At 29.7% G+C, this 20138-nt stretch overlaps 1 protein-coding gene across 1 annotated transcript in view; it reads left to right on the top strand.

Annotated features, from left to right (window-relative positions):
• Nucleotides 1–20138, top strand: part of LOC117180281 (feline leukemia virus subgroup C receptor-related protein 2) — a 46464-nt gene that overhangs the window by 4937 nt on the left and 21389 nt on the right. The window contains exons 2-4 of the mRNA XM_033372684.1: nucleotides 2792–2887; nucleotides 10144–10365; nucleotides 13175–13399. Coding sequence (XP_033228575.1) covers nucleotides 2828–2887; nucleotides 10144–10365; nucleotides 13175–13399 — 507 coding nt within the window. The 5' untranslated portion in view covers nucleotides 2792–2827. The remainder of the gene's footprint in view (nucleotides 1–2791; nucleotides 2888–10143; nucleotides 10366–13174; nucleotides 13400–20138) is intronic.

The raw sequence follows: 20138 nt of genomic DNA, 5'->3' as shown, positions 1-20138 counted from the left end.
CCCATGAAGTGTTACGTAATTTATGGATGGCCCCTAAGTGGAGCAGAAGAAAATAAAAATAAATCGTCAAACTGATATAATAGAATTCCTCTTTTTCATACCACATAAATTTCATGTTTGATCAGATATTTAGTAAGCTTCACTTTTCCTGTTGATTGATAAGAAAATGTGGATGTAAATGTATATTATGACAATTTATTTTATGGCATAGCGTTACGACCTTCAATAAAACTCGTTTAATTTTCCAAATCCATGTTCCTAATCGATTTCCGATAGAATCTCGGAATTCTCCCGAGCGTATTCAGCAGTTTTCAGCATTTCCAAAAAAGCGAGAACAAAACGTTTAATTTTGTACGTTTCTGGTCCAGCGCTGAAGTAGATCTCGCTGTAGGACTCTGAAATGTGTGCAGGCTTTTTCTGCATTTATCTCCATCTGTTCTAAACATTTAAGGTCGGAGCTTTTCCACAAAGAGATCAAAAGACCTTTCTTTAATTACTCATCGAAACATAAGATATTCTCAAGATAAAATATTTACTGAATATTAAATTAATAGATTTCAAAGAAAAACTCTGGCTTTAAATTACCTTTTGGAAAAATAGGTTTAAACATTTTTTTAATTCCCTGAAAAGATAAAAGATTAATTTATAGAGCAGTATCTGGCAAAAAGTGATAAGAAACTAGGTCATTGTACATAGTGTATTATGATTCATTTTTGAGATTTTTATTCCCTAAAGTGGCTTATTGTTTTCAAATTAATCCAGTTCAATTGCACGCGTCTCACATTTCTTATCTACTTCAGAAGGTTAGTGCAAGATAGTTTGTTTTTTTGTTTGGGTTCATAATGATTTTTCTAAATAAAGTTCATGATACAAAGTAAAATTTTGAAATTTCTACGACCCAATATTTGGCCAGTTTCGAGAAAAACGACTTTAAAGTTTATACCACCGGTCTCATGGAGTCGAAAAATATATGGACCAATCGGCCGAATGGCTCAGACGGTAGCGTTTAGGGTTTAAAAGCCGAAAGGTTCGATTCTCGCTGTCTACACTTTTTCCAATTTTGCTTTTATATTTTGTTATTCAAAATTTTATATATTTAGTTTTCTTCTAAATTTGGTAAATTATGCAAAAATAAAACTTTGAAATTCTTTCCTCCAATGGTTAACTAGCTATTACTAGCTTTTTTTAGCAAAACAATTTATTTTATAGTAATGATATAATTTTTTGAAATTAGTATGCGTAATTTAAAATCAGCATGAACGAAAAATTACATTTTTAATGCAATTTCATTCCAAATTCATTCTCTTGATTAAAAATATAAATTCTATGCATTTTAAATAAATTAATCAAATAATTAATAAAAGAATACCCTGTTAAAAGTTACGCTTTTATTTCTGTAGGGCCAACAATGTTTTAGAGTTATTCACGCTTCCAAATTTATTAATTTTTTAATTTCATGGAAATCAATGGAAGCTTCAATAAATTGCTGTAAAAATGAATAACCATATTATCTCAAATTTGTGGAAATTTATGAAATTTGTGGTAATTTTTTGTGATTTGCGCAACTTTATGGTAAGATACCGGTTAATTTTGGTAACAGTTCTGAACGGTTAATTTTGGTAACAGTTCTGAACGTACGCGTAACAGCTCGAACTCTGAAACTCAACGTCGACGCCAATAATTGGACAATGTCACGAAAGAAGACCTCAAATTCGTCTTCCTCCCTAGGGAGGAAAAGTCATAACGTAGCGGGTAGAAAATAAAGAGGCCTGAAATTGGTCACTTTCGAAGTGCTGTGCAACAGGGTGGGCCGAAAAAAGTCAACATTATTACATTTATTGGTGATAGCACTGATAAGATCCTTAGTGGCATTGCGAAAAAATGTTTAAGCAATTAAAAAAAATGTCTCACTATTGTGCAGGTCGATTGAAACTTTTCAGAATTTTTGTATATTCGAACATATTAAATAATTTTTGTTTTGGATGAAGTTTATAAAAATAAACTTTTGATAAAAAAAAGGCAGAAACAATTTTTTTTGTGAAACTGTAATATTTAAAAAAAATTATGAAAAATGATGTTTTGGTAATTTATACCTAAAGTTGCCAAAATTTTTTTAAAAATATTTTTATATTGTATGCTCTTTCAAATAAATAAAATAACAACACATACATATTTTTTAGTTTCAAACAAATTTTCTATTTTTTACAAATCCTATGTAAACGATTTTTTATATATCTTGTGTAAAAATGCTTCATGTTTCAGGATACGTACAATATTACCAATGAATCTAATATTTTGAGTTTTTTGGTTCACTCTGCTTTCAGGCGGGGCTTTTTAGAAAGAAGCTGGACTAGATTTATGATTCTTTTATTCCAGAGAAGTCAGTATGAGAAATGCAAGGTCTAATTATTTCTGAAGTAGTTGGAACTCGTAGGGTAACTCTAATAACCCTCGTATAGCTTGTGGTCTTCCTGTTCACCTTTATCATTATTTTATGTGAAGTTAAATATGTTTGTCACGTGACCCTGTTTGACATTTGCAAACCTCTATAATTAAAAATATAATTTATTTACCAAGGAGCCACCACTTGTACTAAAAAAAGTAGAATAAATAAATTAAAATAATGATTCATAATTTCTCATACTGCAGAGTACATACAAATAAAAAATAAAGAATGTATATAATGTCATTTATCATTTCATTTATCATATAATTTGTTATTAATTATTCTACCGACAATTTATAAGGATTAAAACAATAATTTTATTATTATTTACAATTATTATTCTAGGAACTGTAGTAACTTTTAAGCGAATGTGATTCGAAAATGGCGAAAACAGCAGCAGATTACGTGAAGGCTATCGAGGGAGGTATCCCACCAACACAGGTAATTATCTTTTATGTGTGACAAGTTTTTAATTCTCTAATAAGATAGTGTTACGCATTTTTATAATTTCTGTAATTATAAGAATTCGAAACGAAATAAAATTGTCAACAATCTTTTAATAAAATATGAGAAATATACGATTGTTTTTCTTTTCTATATCTTCAAATCTGCTTATGGGTAGATCTGCAAATTTAATGATCTTCAATGGGAAGATGGCGTGGCCCAAAAATCCGTTGGAATTTTTTGCGGATTTTCACGCACGTCGCCCCCAAATTTGTTCGAATCTACAAAAAAATAAATGAGTTTATTGTAAAAAAATCATACTTCAATATTCCACAACCCTTATGTAGTTTAACACGTATCTCCGAAAAAGACGTTTTTGTCTAATTTATTCAGAATCATCAATACTGTGTGATTCGAATCCAAACTGAGCAATTTCCTTTAAAATTGGCTATTATGACAAATAAGCAACTACTTTTTAAATATCGCCCCGATAAGTCTGTTCTATAGGGTGCCAAAAAACACCATAGTAGAAAAATTAGGGTTTGCGAGTTTTTAGCGCTAATTTTACATTTTGGCCAGAAAAGGTGTAATATTTATGTTAAATTTGACCCCCCCCCTCCTCCCCCCGTTTTGATGAAATGTCCACGCTTTGAGACCCTCTGAATCTGAAAAGCAGGTTTTACGAATGTGTCTGTCTGTTGTTTTTCATTTTGTTAGCCTTTGGTATACTCCCTATGTGTCCTAAACTAAAGTCAAGTTAGTTAGCCAACCGGTTTGGATAAAAATGGAAAAAGTGAGAAAATTTTAGAAATTTTTGATACGACTTTTTTTAAGATTTAAAAATGCTTTGTACGATTTTTATTAGTACTAAAAGGAAGAACAATTTATCCAGTTGACTTTTATCAATAAAAAAATCTGCGTAGGGCGCGCAACGGTTGCATCTCGCGCTTCGCGCTCCAACATAATTACACCTCGCGCTTCGCGCTCGGACATTTATTCTTTGCATTTGAAATGCTTGAAAAAAACGTTATCAAAAAGATCTCTCTTAGATGGCAGTATTTATATGCGTCTTCATATTCTGAATTGTCTACTTAATTAAGTATAGTAAAAGATTAAGTCTCTCAAAGCTCTGTAGGCTTTGAGGTACACATTCTCATCGTGACACTCGGGCTGCGTGCTCGATTTCTGACTGACATTTGTAAACAGGTTTTGTTGGTTTTTTTTCTCGTAACTTTCGTCGTTTATCCACACATTTTTTTATTTTAGTTTTTTCATCGTTATTTTTCACGAATAAAACAAAGTACGCGTCCTATCAAGAAGTGATTCTTAACGAAATTGTAGATCTTTTTTGGGATAACCATTTTCGTTAATTCATCTTTTTTTGTATCCTACATAGTTTGTCCACAAAATGGAATTTGTTATTTTCCATTATTTTTTTGCAATCAAAATTTGAATTTTCGATTTTTGAAGAAAATCCAAAAATTTGTTTATGATAATCTTGTAGGAATTTAAAAAAGAAATGTTTTTCTTTTTTTCACTTTTTTCATATCGTGCGTTTTTCGGCTTCAAATTTTGATTTTCGGTTGATTAAAAAATTTTTGAAAACGCTATAACTCTGAGAATTTTCTTTTTATCGAAAAAAGTCATAAGGATAAATTGTTTGCTCTTTTCGATACTATAAATATCCGTACATAGAATTTTCAAACTCAGACAAAAGTGGTCTCAATAATTTTCAAAATGCGCTCACTTTTTGAATTTTTGTCAATACTTTCTTTTAGGACCTAGAAAAAGTGTGCCGAAGATGGATTTGAATCGTTCATTTTTTAGAGTTATCGTGTTTACGGACGGACAGACAGACAGACAGACGCCATCGTGAAAACCTGCTTTTCGGATGCAGGGGGTCTCGAAACGTGGAGATCCGTTGAAAAAGTGTGATGTCAAATTTCCGACAATTCTAATACTTTCTCAATCATAAATGATGAGGATGTAAAAAATTACCGCTGTTATAGTGTTTACAAAATTCCCAAAAATAAACTAAAATGACTATTTTAAGCCATACAACGCACGATATTGAAAAAAGTCAGAGAAAGGAAAATCTAGCATTTTGAATGCCCTACAAAACCATTATAGCAACTTTTTAAAATTTTCTGGAAAATAAAAAATTCCAATTTTCAAAACACAAAAAATAATAGAACATTTCATTTTGCGGTCAAGCTGTGCGACACACGACAAATTCTGATTTGACAAACATTCTGCACTTAAAAAAGGTCTACACATTTAAAAAAAATGAGTTTTGGGCAAACGACACAAGATATGAAAACAAAAAAATAATAAGGCTAAAGTTTTTTATTAAAAAAAGTGGTACACATTTGTTTTTAATCATTTTTTTTATACGATGTGCATTTTTCTTTTATTCGTAAAAACAAACTTAAAATGACAAAATTAAATTTTTAGACAAACTATGAAAAAAAATAAAGAGAAATGTGGCTCATCTAAAAAATAGTGAAAACTCATACAAAGTTGTCACCAATAATTTGTCGGTCGGACGCGTAGTTCTTGTTTTTAATTTAAAAAAATAACATTCGAGATAAAAAAATTAAATTTGTTGAAAAACGAGACAAGGTGCGATGAAAAATTATAGGCAAAGGTTGTTCACCCAAACATTATCCACAAATCTGTTATAATAATTTTTAGATAGGGCAAGTAGATTTTCTTATAACAGTAAAAAAATACGATTTAAAATAAAAAAATTAAATTTCTGGAAAAACGACACAAGAGACGAAAAAAATATATGAAAGGACAAAAGTTGTTAAATAAAAAAATATTCAAAAATTTGTTATAAACTCTTGTTATAAATATGTCTATTAAAAATAAAAATATTAACTTTTTTTAAAAAGGACATAAGCTACGCTAAAATTTTATTTAACCAAATTGTTTGCCTAAATAATCCAAAATAAGAAAAAAATATTAAAGAAATCAATAAAAATAAAATTTGCACTTTATTTTGCAACATCTGAATAAGCAGCGCCAAACCGAGGTACAGAAATAAATATAATATACATTTGATATAAAAGAGTTGAACATAAAGTAGAAAAGTTCAGAGTTTGAACAAAATCGAGTGCCAAGCGTGAGATGCTCGGTGAGAATGTATTCGTTAAAGCTGAAGGAGCTTTAACGAAAGAGAATTCACAATCGCCAAATTACAGTTATCGATTCTTTGACCTTTAATTTTAAAAGTCCTGTGCACAAATGTGGAAGAAGTACAAAGATCGAGCGTATAGCGCGATGCAAATAAATTATCGAGAACGACGTGCAAGAACTAACAGTCGTTAGAGCGGAGTAATAATCAATTTGAATTTGACAGAAGTAATTGTTAAAACCATTTATAAATGATTATAATAATATTATCTTTGAATAATGGTAGAAAGTTGCACGTATTTCTAAATTTTTTATATATAACTCTTGATCAAACTATTTCAAGCAGGAAAAAATTCTTTCCAAAAGGCTGCCAATTTGGGCTAGAATGCATGCAACTCCTTCCAAATTAACAGGCAGGTTTCAGGAGAGGGAGAGGTTGCACGGATCAGGTCAAACTTTTTGTACTGTATGATGGCATTAAAGCATTTTTCCCCCAGTTAGTCATAATATTTTATTGAAAAAATTAATTTTAAAAGTTTGTGGGTCCAAATTTATTAGATTGGCACTATGTTTCTACTCTAAAGTCAATATTGCGATCAATGGAAATAAGGTTATCTCTGGATTGGATGTTGTAACGGAAGGAGTCATGCAAGGGGAGGTTCTAAGTCCAACAATGTTAAAATTTTTAATTGCTGATTTACAAGAATTTAGGTATGCCAGAGGTATCAGGGGTGTATCAATAGACTATTTGTAGGAAATTTTGCTATTAACTTAAGTCGACGATTTAGCTTTCTTTGCGGATAAATGAGCTAGAAGTCAACACTGATAAAACAAAAATAGTCATCCAAAGAAAGTCTTGTATCTTGGATCCAGCGTTTTAATGTATGGTGCGCATAAATGGAGTCTCAGGTACTTAGATTTGAGAGAATATTAGATTAGGAATAGGTGCATCCCAACTAGCAGTTAGAGTATTTGGGCCAATTCTCAATCGGACAGAGAAAATTCTAAATATGTCCGACGATCAATATCCAAAGAAGTGTTATTCAAGACTGCCAGAACTGGGTAGAATAAAGAGGATTTATCAACCCTAAGGAAACACAACTGAGCCCGCAAGGTTAGATGGACTTTAAAGAGATTGAGATAGATGGTAATTAGGATTTTCTTTTCCTCTCCTCTCTACAGAGGAATAAATCGACATCGATAAGAGCTATGATAAAATATTATATCTAGAAGATTTACAGAGCCCACACGTAGTCTGTTCGAATACCTTATCCTCGATTAACCTCACTAGAAGGACTTCAGATATATTAAAATTTGCAGCACTCTGTTTTATTAGAATTATAGTGAAACTAAGATTAATAAATAAGCTCATTATAGACTTATAATCAAAATGAAAACCTGCAGTTCGTTTCTTGATGCTTATTGCATCTCACTGCGATGAGACTGGTTTTGATACAGAACCTGTGTGCCATCTTTCAGTAGAATGTCAATTTTTTAAAATCAATAATATTTTAATTTATAAGCGAAAGTAGGGACCTGTGTTAGATAAGGATTGTCTGGCTGAATACTCTAGATAAGCCTGATAAAAATTATGTGAAGAAAATGATTATGTTTGTTTGTAATTTTCACGAATGAACATTATAATTACAGGTGAACCTATGAGTAGTGCCGTTTTTGGGGTCGTAGGAGAGTGCGAACCCGAGAAACCATAAACCCCCACTCCATGCCAATACCCGAGCGGCTGGAGCCTCGAGGATTTCATATCCTCGAGGAGTGGGGGGGGGGGGTCGCGCTCGAGCAAGACTTAGCAAAAGTGGCACTACTCGTAGCGGCATTACTTGTAGGTTCACCTGTAATTATAGGGGAGAGTGGTCCTCAGTTGGCACAGTAAGAATTTTTGTCTAAAACAGACGGTAAACATGGTTAAATGGTGGTTTAATGTCTTTGATCAGGTAGGACGATACTTTATCTACAATTTTATGCCATTCGGAGCAGTGTGTTTTTAGTCTTTCTCAAAATGGTGGTCATAAGCTGGCACCCCCTGAACGTGAGACAGCATATCATTTTTTCCGCTCAAATGCAAAAAAGGGCAGGTTATGTAAGTTTTAAGAGGAAATGTACAAATTTAAACCATCTACAATGAAAAAAAGATGTAGAATATTGTCAGTGAGAAAGCACTGAAATTAAAAGGACACCTACCAGAGACAACCAAAATGCAGTGAAAACATAAATATACTAAAAAAATTACAAGAGACGAGTGACATGGAATTGAAACGCACCAAAATAAAATAACAAAAGAAAAAAAAAGTGCCGACTCAGGACCATCGGTTTGGTGCCCACTCAGGACCACTACGAATGTTAACACATTTCATGTTATTATGCACACGAAACAAATCCGAATTAAAAAATTGACCTTATCAGGGGAAAGCACACAGAAGACAAAGATGAAGGCGCCTAATCGATTAGACTTTCAAAATATTCACAAACCTGTAGCTGCTTCACAAGAATGGGAGAAAATGGAATTCCGTTTGCACGAAAAATGTATACCCTGCTCACGCTGTCCAGCGAAAACTAAAGCGAAAACAGCGCAAATTACGTCTATTTCTACCAACCTGCGAAACGATAATATGGTTAAGCCAACATGCGTGTCGTCTCCGAGAAACATGAGGGTGCCTCCTAACCAACAGTGCTGAATTACGACTACTCTTCCCTATAGTTAAGGGGTTTTTAAAAATGTTCTTTCGTTGTAAGTACAGTTTATCTTATCAGGGGTACTGTTTACCAACAACCTGTAATTTCAGTTTTTTTTAATTAGATTAACAGTTAGTTTTAGAATTGATATGTAACCTATTTGTATGAATCACAAGATTCCTAAACAAATAAGTCACTACTAGTACTACAATCAGATTAAGATAATTATTAACACAATTTAACAATAATAATGATTTAAAATATTTATTACTGTTTATAACTATATTTTCTTAGATAATTGATGCAAAGTAGTAACATTTCTGAAATCTTCAACTTTGTTTTTCCCCTTTTGTGAATATACTTTTCTGAAATAAAACAGATATTCGAAATATTCTTTAAATTTTTTATATGGATCATATTAATTTTTAATGTTCCTTGAATTAATTACTAAGGGTCTTTTTAAAAATTATTAATAATATTTATTATTTTTTCCTAACTAAACATTTAAAGAAACACTGAACTTTTTAGAAAAGCACGTAACCATATAGCATTACTTCCAGAGGAGATGATTGTAAACGTTTAAACAATTATATTTTTTAAGTTGCATTAATTATTATCTTATTAAATAATAAGCGGACAAAAAGTAAAAAGTTTCAGAAAAAACCGCATCTATCTAGCATCAGCATACGAGGTTAGGTAATAATTTGTGTATTAGAAACAATTTTTATTTTTTAAAAATACAGAAAATCACAATTAGCGCGAAAACACAGAAAAAACAAAGGATACAATTAATATTGATCCTGAGGTAAAAATTACTAGAGAAAAAAAAACTTCACAGCATACACCTTACCGCAATATCGGTTAAAGAATCTTTTGTTTCCATGACAACACATGTGTTTTGAAAGAAGGAAAGTTGTCGGAATAAAACTTTATCCCTTTAAAAAATTACCTACAACAAATTTTATATCCTTAGTTTTTTCTGTGAACACGTAAAAGCCAATTTTTCGTTTATAAAGTTTTTTATGGCCCTATAAAACAGACTTCTGCGGATGATATTTAAAAAGTAATTTTTGATTCATATTCTATAGCTAATTGTGAAGAGAAATGCTTACTATCAACTCAATTTACCTGATATTGACGATTCTGGATGAAATTGACAGAATCGGTTTTTCTTCCTATAGAAAATACGACGTGTTGAGCTTTATGGGGCATGAGGAACTTCTAAATATCACATTTTTGAAGACGTTTATTTTTTTATGGATTCGAAAAGATTTGGTCGCGGTTTGCATGAAAATTCGAATAAAAATTGTACAATGAAATACTGATAAGTTTTGTGCTCTTTGGTGAATACTTTTACATATTTCATGCAAAATTTGTCGTGACATTAGATTCTAAAAATACGTTTCTCAAATTTTATGTTACAGGTAGTAGAAACAAAAGTCTACAAACGAAGATGGCTGATTTTGGCGATATTTGTCCTTTACAGTACCAGCAATGCAATGCAATGGATTCAGTACAGTATTATTGCAACTACAGCGGCAAATTATTACAATGTTTCCACATTTGCAATCGATATGACGAGCATGATTTACATGATAATGTATATTCCATTCATTTTTCCAGCCAGTTATCTTCTGGACAAATTTGTAAGTGGAACAATTGTTTTTATTAATTATTATTATTATTTTATAAATTATTTTTATTAATCAGGAATTAGTGAGTAAGGGGCTTTGAAGGAGGGAAAGTAGGGAACGTGAGAAGAAATAAGGAGACGTGGTGGGAAATGAGGGGAGAGTAAGTAAGAAAAAGAAGGGCAGAGAGGGGGCGTAGAGGTAGTGCAGGCGAATGTGGGGGGAAGTGAGGAAAGGCGGGAGTTGAGAAGGAAGAAGAAGGGGAAGGGAAGCGATAATTCAAGTGTGGGGATGAGATGTATGGGTTGGAAAGGGTGGCAGGGTGACGTAGGGGTGGTAGGAGAGCGAAAGTATAAAGAGGGAGGTTTGAACGACTTATTTACGTTCGGATAGGTTACAAAACCCTAATGAAAGTACAAAAAAGTACTTGGTTTGATAACGTTATTTTTTTATTTTAAATCTTTATAAAACTTCGGTCATTTTTTATAGATATATAAAATATTTGTTGACCGAAATTCTCAAAATTGTCTGTGAATGAAAGCTAATTGGAACTTGTTTTTAACTAAATTTCTGAAATTATATCATTATTATTACTGAAATTAGAAAATCCTCATTTTTAAAAAAATAACATTTTTAAACCTAGTAATTTAACTAAGTTTTACATTCCCGAAAAAACATGATATTAAATATTTTTATCTTTTAGAATGTTTTCTTTTAAAGTTATGGGTGCATAGCTTAAAAAGTAGAAAATTTCTGCAGCATGCAGTATGCGAGATATAAAATACAATATTTTTCTAACAGATACAATTTATTATTAATTCTTTTATTTCGGTAATTATATTTTTGATATTTTTTCAAAACTCAGCATGTTTAATTTTCTGCAAAATGATGCCTTCCATTTTGTTTTGTTTTAAGATTAGTATCCTAACAGATAAAAAATATTTTCTATTTTTATCGGAAATTCGAAATTTCGGGAATTCACGTATGTCAAGAAATGACTACTTTCCGTAATTTGTAATTTTTAGATTTTTTAAATTCTGATTTTAAAATTCTGACAATTTAATATTTCAGGATTCTTCTAGTTTTCTTTGCTTTACTTTCGGAATGTTTCAATTTCGGTAATAAATATTTTTGATAGTTTTAATTTTTTAGCTATTGGAAATTTTAGAAATGGTCATTTTTGCAATTTTCCTTTTTCGGTATTAGGGTTTTAATATTTTTGAAAATTCATAATGTTTTTTTTCGGCAAAATGATGACATCCTTAACTGTTTTTTCGACAAGAAATAAAGTGTTTTTTAAAAAAGAGGCGCATATTTTAAAATATGAACAAGTTGTAAATTTTGGATTTTACCTTAATTCAATCAAGCCACTGAAATTGCGTTAATTAATTACGAAAGTAAATTTGTATGTTCAATTAGCTCTTGCGTAATTAAGGAATCGGTCAATCCAGTAATATGAAGACTTCACTGACTTCATGACATTCGATGTTTGGTCTAATCTAAATCTTGCGTTACTTACCTCGAATAATTTGAGTAAATTAGGGATACCGACATAAGTAGAATTGAATTATGGGAAAGGAAATGTAACAATAAGGAATGATTAAAATTGATTGTTTGAAAATGTACAAAATTTAATCAATGCTTGTTGTTAAGATTAGATGTTTTTTGTAGCCAGATCTGTATATATTGCAAATGTTGAAATTTTTTTTGTAGTTTATAGCGTCTACTGATCAAAATAACACGAAATAATGACTTGTTTCTGGTCAATGAAGATATCTGTTTGCGTAAATGATTGTCATTCTTATTGAGAGGAAGACGCTTTGATGACTGATTTTTCTTTCTTTTTTAACTTGACTGTAAATGCACTAAATGTCTATTCCTTTCAAAAGTCAGATTTAAATTTTTCATTTATTATTTATTCTTATTTTTATATTCAAATTTTGTCTGGTGATTTGTAATGTAAAATTTTAGATTTTTATTTTAATTGAATATTTTTTAAACTCTTTATAAGTAATAATAATAAATATTTAATACAGGGTGGCTACTGGACCGGAAAATTAAAAAATTGACCGGGAATTTTTTGTCTGTAATTATCACAAATTTCATATCACATTATAATGCAACTAAAAATAATTTTGCTTTCTAGTATTTTTATAATGTTAAGTTAAAATTAAAAATTTTTAAATAGTTAAATTATCCAGTTTAAAATTTTTTTGCTTAAAAAACTTTCTATTTAAATCTGTTCAAAATTGAACAATTTAAAGATTTTAACGTTGAATTTAAAAGTAAACTGTTTTAATTCAAAAGTCTTAGTAGTTAAACAAATTTTTAACCGTTTTTATTTAGTTCCAAAACATATTTAAATATTGTTTCAATTGTAAATATTCAACTTTTAATCCTTTTAATTTAAAATCTTATAATTAAAAAAATAACAATTTTTTGATATTCAGCGATATTAAAATTTTTATTTAAACTGTGTTATTGTAAATCAAATATTTAAAACTGAAAAATGTAAACAATTTTTAATTCGAGATTACTTAAAATAAAAATAATCCAACTTAAAAGGATTGATGTATAAGTATTTTTAAATTTCATTATTCTAATTTTAAATGAAACAGAAGAAATTTTGTTATTTATTTTTCTTCCAAATTGAAAGACAGTTATTTGTTTTTTTTTACAGTTTTATAAAGTTGAAGGCGGGAACTTTTATCTAGTTTTTTTTCTGAATTTGAAGAGGGTTAATTTTTTTATTTTAAAATTTTTTGTTGAATGTAAGGAAAGAAGTTTTCATTTTTAAATTTTTGAATTCGAAATTCGATTTCAGGGTCTTCGATATGCGGCAATTCTTGGGGCGGTTGGGACAGCTGCAGGTTCTTGGATTAAAGTTTTTAGTGCGGTTCCGGACCGATTTTGGGTAACTTTTCTTGGTCATTCATTGGTTGCTGTGAGTCAAACATTTATTCTTTCGGTACCAGCTCGTCTTGCAGCAGTTTGGTTTGGACCGGATCAAGTCAGCAGTGCTTGCAGCATTGGAGTCTTTGGAAATCAAGTAAGATTTATTATTTTGTTACCCATAATTTCTATCTATTTATTGAATGTAATTTTTTTTAACACAAACGGAATTTTCAATGTATATCGATGTGGAAAATAACAGACAGCTATTTCCATGATATATCACATGTTTGTAACACATAGTCATTCGAATACCTTTTAGTTACTTTTTTTTAAAGCACATACTTCTTTGTCACTTTTTCTTAAATTACTTTGTAGTCAATTTTTTAAGATCAAGTTATTGAATTATTTGAAGTCGCACTGCATTCTTTAAAATTTCCTTGAAATCCACTTAATTCAATTGGTTTTCTCCTAATTTTATATATTTTTATATTCATCGACAAGACTTTTAAATGCACCTTGAATTTTTATATAGATTTTATCAAATTTTTATATATTCAATCATTTAATTCACTCCCATTTATCTGAATTCAACGTATTTATGTGTGGATTTTAACCATTTTGTTCCATTAATTTGAATTATTTTTGATTTAGCCTCATTTCATATGAATTTCATCAAATTCTTATGAATTTATTTAGGTTCTTTTAAATTAAATGTAACTTTACTGTAGTCAATAGAATTTTTTTCAATTGAATTAAATCCTAATACTGATTAATTTATCCTAAACCCTTAAATTTGTTTAATTCAGTCAATTCTACTAAATTAAATGAATTAAAAGAATTTTATATATTTTCAGTTCGCTCTAAATTATTTTAAATTCGCCTAAAATTTTTAGGCATTTTATCAAATTTTTTTGCATCTCCTTGAATTCTTATAAATTCCCTCCATTTTCACTGAAACTATTATTTCTTTTAAATTCTAAAATTTATATTTTTTCATAATAATGCTTTGCGGATAAAAGAACACAAAGATCATATACAATTATCTGGAAAATCTTGATCATTTATTAATTATTTTAAAACAAATATAATTGAGAATACATCAGGTTATTAAAATATATAGAAAATCTAAATGAGTAATTAAAATAATTGGAAATAAATATGAAGTAATTTGAAATAAATCAATTTATTTTAAAAATTATTTAATATGAAAAAAGAATTTTTGAATTCAGTAATCTTATACTCTTAACCTGGAAAAGTATAATCAATGTGGTGCTGATTGATAAAAAACCTTTTTTAAATCAAAGATTTTCTATTATTATTTTAATTGTATGGATATTTTGATATGTATTTTTTAAAAAGTTTTTATGTCTTAGCGGTCTTAAGCATCTCACTATTTTTTCAGCTTTTTGATTAACATTCTTCAGACGATTTTTAATGTTTAATGGACCCCTGCTTTCAAAAAATAATAAAAAATGTAACAAAAGTGGCTAAAGAATTTTTTTCCGGTATTTCAGGGTTTTCTAATGGTAAGAGTACATTGGACAAAATTTTTAAAAGTCTGAGGAAGACTTTTTCAAAAACTACAAAATTCAAATTTTCAAAAATTTTCTGTGCCTAAATTTACGATTTTTAGAATGTTAAAATTTTATTTCAATGTAATCAAACGTTTGAAAAAACTCTTTCTTTATTATTGACCATGACATTTTTCCAGAATTCGTCGCATTTCTTTGGCATTAGGGACAAAAACTTTTTCAAAATACCTGCTTTTTTCCGGGATCCCCCAAAATACTCTATTTACTATGAAGTAAACAGCTTTAATCATTATTTTTAAATTAATGTTTATAAATCCGGTTAAGGAAATTCTCGAAATACATTTTTTTCTGACTCAAAAATAGTACAGAAGAACGCTGGTAATTCGTTACGGTGCTTTTCTAAATTATTTCAGCGTTGAAAAGTCATCGAATAATATAGAGAATGTAAAATAATTTTAAAGTAATATGAAAAGGATTAACATTTTTTAATTTAAAAGCGAAATAATTCTCGATAATGTTTGAGTTAACGGTGTTCTTGATATAATTATTTAATAATTATTATTTAAAATATTAAGACTGGTCAAAACTGGTTTGCCTAATCAGCTGTATCTTCCTTTCACGATGTTATTGATATAAAATATTAATTTTTCGATTTTTTTTAGTTGACGGTATTTTTACAAAATAGGATAAGTTTTTCTATAATTGCAAAAGCTTGTAATTCATTTAAATTTCGAAGGTTTTAAGTTTTGAGAAAATTAAAAGAAAATTGGAAAAAAGATTCAGGATTTTTATAATTTGATTAATTTACATTCTGTCAAAAGCGAATATTCTTGTTCGAGAGGAGTTAAGTGAATTCTTGATTGGGATGAGTATTCACCATCAACGAAGTAATCATATAGCATGCACCTTGGTCAAGTGAATTGAATCACTTCTCGTTATTGTCCATCATATAAACCGAGGTATTGGAGAGTCGGTATTTTATCGAGGGTCGGACCCCATCTCCCTGCAGTTAATCGTGGGTGCCTAACTCTGCATGGTTTCCCAACTATAATTTTGCTCATTTTCATTTGAAAGTAGGCAATCAATCAAAGTGGTCACAAGTACAAATAATATCTTATAATTTGTTAATATTTCAAAGTATTAAAAAAAATATTAGAGAATTGAAAGGAAGCTTTTAAAATGAAATACGCAGGAAAACATACTTTTCTTAAAAGATTACTAATTTTCTGCAGCGTTTATAGATTTGTAAGCTCTCTAAATCTAAAATCTAAAACTCTAAAATTACAAAAAAATCGAATTTTCAGTAATTTTATAGATACTCAGATATTTTTTGTAAAATTTACTGAAATCTTCTGTCAAGTGGACCTTTCATCATCCCTTTCTTAACTTTTTCCCTGTATATTTCCCCCTCTTCTCGCTGTCTAAGCGAATACTCCCCTTCGCCTACATACCCTCATTTTCAAGAATTTTTCTACTTCCTTTCATTTAAACTCACTTCTCGTATTCCCTTCCTTAATTTTCACTTCTTCCCGTCCCTTCATTTCCCCTCGTTGCCCCTACCCCTCGCCTCTTTCCACCTTATTTTCTTTATCTTATTTCCCCTCACTTACACGCACTTCTCGTGTTTCCCTCCTTAATTTTCACTACTTCCTATCCCCTAATTACCCTCACTTCTTCTCCTTCCTCATCCCCCCTACCCTTCTTCTCCAATACTCAATTCCCCTCATCTTGCCTTCTTTCGAAAAAGTACAACAGATGGATGGACGGAGTGGAAGTTAATTCTTTTTGCTGAAGAGTTCATCTTGTTTGGTTAAAAAAAATACTGTTTGTTTACAAATATCATTCTTTTCTTAAAATTTTATCTATTTTGTTGTAATTTAATTGGCTGAAAATTTAACTGTTTTGTTTAAAATTTTTCTTTTTGAGGTGAAAATTCAACTAAAAATGTTGGTAGAAATTTCATATTTTTTTGTTAAAATGCAACTGTTTGGTTAAAAATCAATCTTCTTTGGATAAAGATGTAACTATTTTATTACATATTTGTCTATTTTTTTAAATTCAACTGTTTTTAATTCCAAATTAAAATCCTTTTTGATTGAAAAAACAATAATTCTTTGTTTCGTTTAGACAGTTTGTTAGAAAATTCAGCTGTATTAATTCAAAATAACTTTTTTGTTGAAAATTTATATTTTGGAGTTGAATATTTAACTTTCAGTTGAAAATTCTGGTTTTTCGTTGAAAGTTTTTTTTTAAATTAATTTTTTTGTTGAAAATTTAACTATTCTTTTTTTTTAATGTTATTCACTTTAAATTTAAAGTTTAAGTTTTTGATTAAAAATTAATTAATTTAGTTGAAAATTCGTCTTTTTGGGTTAAAATTTAATCTTCTTTCTTAAAAATTTATCTTTCTTTGTTAAAGATCGAACTATTTTGTTAAAAATTCGTATTTTTTAAATAGAATTAAGCTTGCTGAAAATTCATTTTTTTGTTACAATTTGTTTTTTTAATTGAAAATTTAGTTACGCCACTTTTGGTTGGAAATTTATCTTTTTTAGTTGAAAAATCAACTGTTCGGTAAACATGCATGTATTTCATTGAAAATTTACCCGATTAATTTGTAAAAAGTTCATATATTTTTATAAGAAGTTTTATACATATGTCGTAAATTAAATTGTCTTGTTGAAATTTCATCTTTTTTTGTAGGAAATCATTTATTTTGGGTGAAAATTGACCTTTTTTGAATGAAAAAGACTTTTTTGCTTGAAATTCAACTTTTCAGATTGTAATTTCAACTTTGTTTAAAAAGATTAAGCTTTTTGAAACCGCAATCCAAATACTTGGTTGAAAATTTAACTGTTTTTGTTAAAGTTTAATCTTTTCTAATTGAAGATTTGACCATTTGATTTCAAATTCATCTTTGTAGGTTGAAATTTCAACTATTTGGTTATAAGTGTAACTGCTTGCTGACAGTTATTTTATTTGAAAATTCAATATATTTTGAGATTTTTTGTGTGAAGAAATACACTTTTCGACTATTTTTTCATGAACATGATTAATTTTTATGTGGAATCCACTAGAAATTTCTTGAAAAAAATTGTTTGTCATATTTATTAAATGCCCAAAAATAGTTAATTGCATAGTTGATTCTGCAAGAAAATAAGGACTACATATTCATAAAAAAATGTTCAAAATGCTTATTTGTTTAAAAAATATGTAAATAGTTAACAGTTTTTTTCAATTCGAAAAATGTGACAGCAAGACATTTTTGGCAAGACATTTCTAGTTGATTTCGAAAAAAATTAGGCCTATTAATGAGAAAATGATCAAAATATATCCGCTAGAAATTATTCTTGTTAGTTATCACATTAAATTATGTTATGAAAAAAAAACATATTTTGCTTCAGTTAGAGTAAAATATCTGCAGATACTCGTTATACTTGAAAGACTTACGACCATTTCTAAAAAAAAAACATCAAACTTATTTAAGAATTTATCTGTATCTCATTCAAATTTGTCCCACAGTTTCAAAATTATCAATAATTCAAAAAAATTTAATCTCAAAATTTCTCATAGTGTTAATTAAATAATTACTCCCGTCATTTTGAACTTTTTCAAAAATCCTTTGCACACTAAATGCCCAATAGAAAATGCCTTTTATATAACACTCCAATTTTACAAAGTTTAATTAAAATCGAACCACCATTTAGATATCCTGATATTTGTGCCTATACTAGTTACCTCCATGTTACAACATTTCTTCAATAATCATTCTTAAATTGTTTGCATTTGAGTGGGACGATGGTCGTGGGGGCTAAAGCGTAGGCTTTGGACTCACTCTTTCGGCTTGCGGGTTCGATTCCCGCTTCGCACTCTGGAAGAGTCTCGGTGGCCCATGCGGTGAACACTAGCCTAGCAAGGGAGTTGTTCATCTCCGGAGAAGTCGTGGGACCCGGTACCTCTAGAGAAAAAGGTTTTCTCTAAGTACTTAAGGCTGTTGCTCTTGGTGGTTCGGAACCCACCTTAAACTGTAGGTCCCCCTTCCACCACCAAGTAAGTGTGTGGAGGGTGTGTAAAGGAATAGAGAAGGTGTAAGAAAAATGTAAACCCTTAGGGGACACATTAGAAGCTTCCATCTACAAATTGTTTGCATTTTTAATTTTCAATTGAAGGAAATATTCAGACTATTCACACAACGCAGTGTTAAGATATTGAGACATGGAGATAAAGCGATTGAAAATTAAAGTACAAATGTTCTGACAACGGGTGATTTACAAGTGATGGCTATAGAGCAAAAGGAGAGGAAGCAAGCTGTGAAATAATACTATCGTGAGATATAACTTTGCTGATCATGTGCCACACACGTCAAGCCATTCCTCACATGTGACATCTTATTTACCTTTTATCTATCAATATTCATTATGCTAAGTATTCAAATTGCTAACGCAGTCACATCCTACTTAAATGGTTATTTCTCATTCGGCATTCGAATAATACTGAAAATTACTATATGGTCAATAACAAGACATGTCAAGAAATAATGAGAGAATCAAATATACTGTACTGACAATGAGGTCAATGAGACCCATTTTTTCAATGGTTTAGTTTTAGGATCAACGTATCATTGAGAGAATTTTTCGTGTAGCAGATACTAAATTTTCAACAAAATATATGAGATTCTAGTGCAATTGTGGTCCAGGATCAATGTTTAATATAAAAGATAAACAATAATTTAAAAAAAATCAGGAAAAAAAAACTGTTTTAAAGTTAAATTTTTTCTGAAAAAAGATCTCCCTTCGCTCCGCTGAGAGTTGAACAACAGAACTTCCGATTGCCGCCCGGGTGCTTTCCGTTAAGCTGCTAGAGATATCGAAAGAAGAATCCTTTTTCAGAAATACACGCATTATTTTGCCAGTTGTCATGTATTCAAATTTTTAAACGAATCTATATTGTCTGTATATAATATCAAAAATTCTGGAAATTTTTTTCAGACTAGATGAAGCTATAAATTATAAAATTTTACAGTTACATTTTTTCTGAAAAAAGATCGCCTTTTTCTCCGCTGGGAACCGAACCTCAGAACTTCTGATTGCAGTTCGGTTGCTTTCCGTTAAGCTACTATAGAGATCTAGAGAAGAATCCTTTTTCAGAAATACACGCAGTTATTTTTCCAGGTGTTACGCGTCAAATTTTTGAAGTTATCTGTATTATCATACGAGAATAACCGAAATTCTTAACGTCTTTTTCATACTAGATGATGTTTTTTTTAATTTATAGCTCAATCTAGTCTCAAAAATATGTTAAGAATGTCTTTTAATTTCTTATTTTTATACAGATTTGTTGATAAATTTGACTTGTAACAGC

This window comes from Belonocnema kinseyi, chromosome 9, assembly GCF_010883055.1.
Source record: "Belonocnema kinseyi isolate 2016_QV_RU_SX_M_011 chromosome 9, B_treatae_v1, whole genome shotgun sequence".
NCBI lineage: Eukaryota > Metazoa > Arthropoda > Insecta > Hymenoptera > Cynipidae > Belonocnema > Belonocnema kinseyi.
This window is presented reverse-complemented; position numbering and strand designations above follow the sequence as displayed.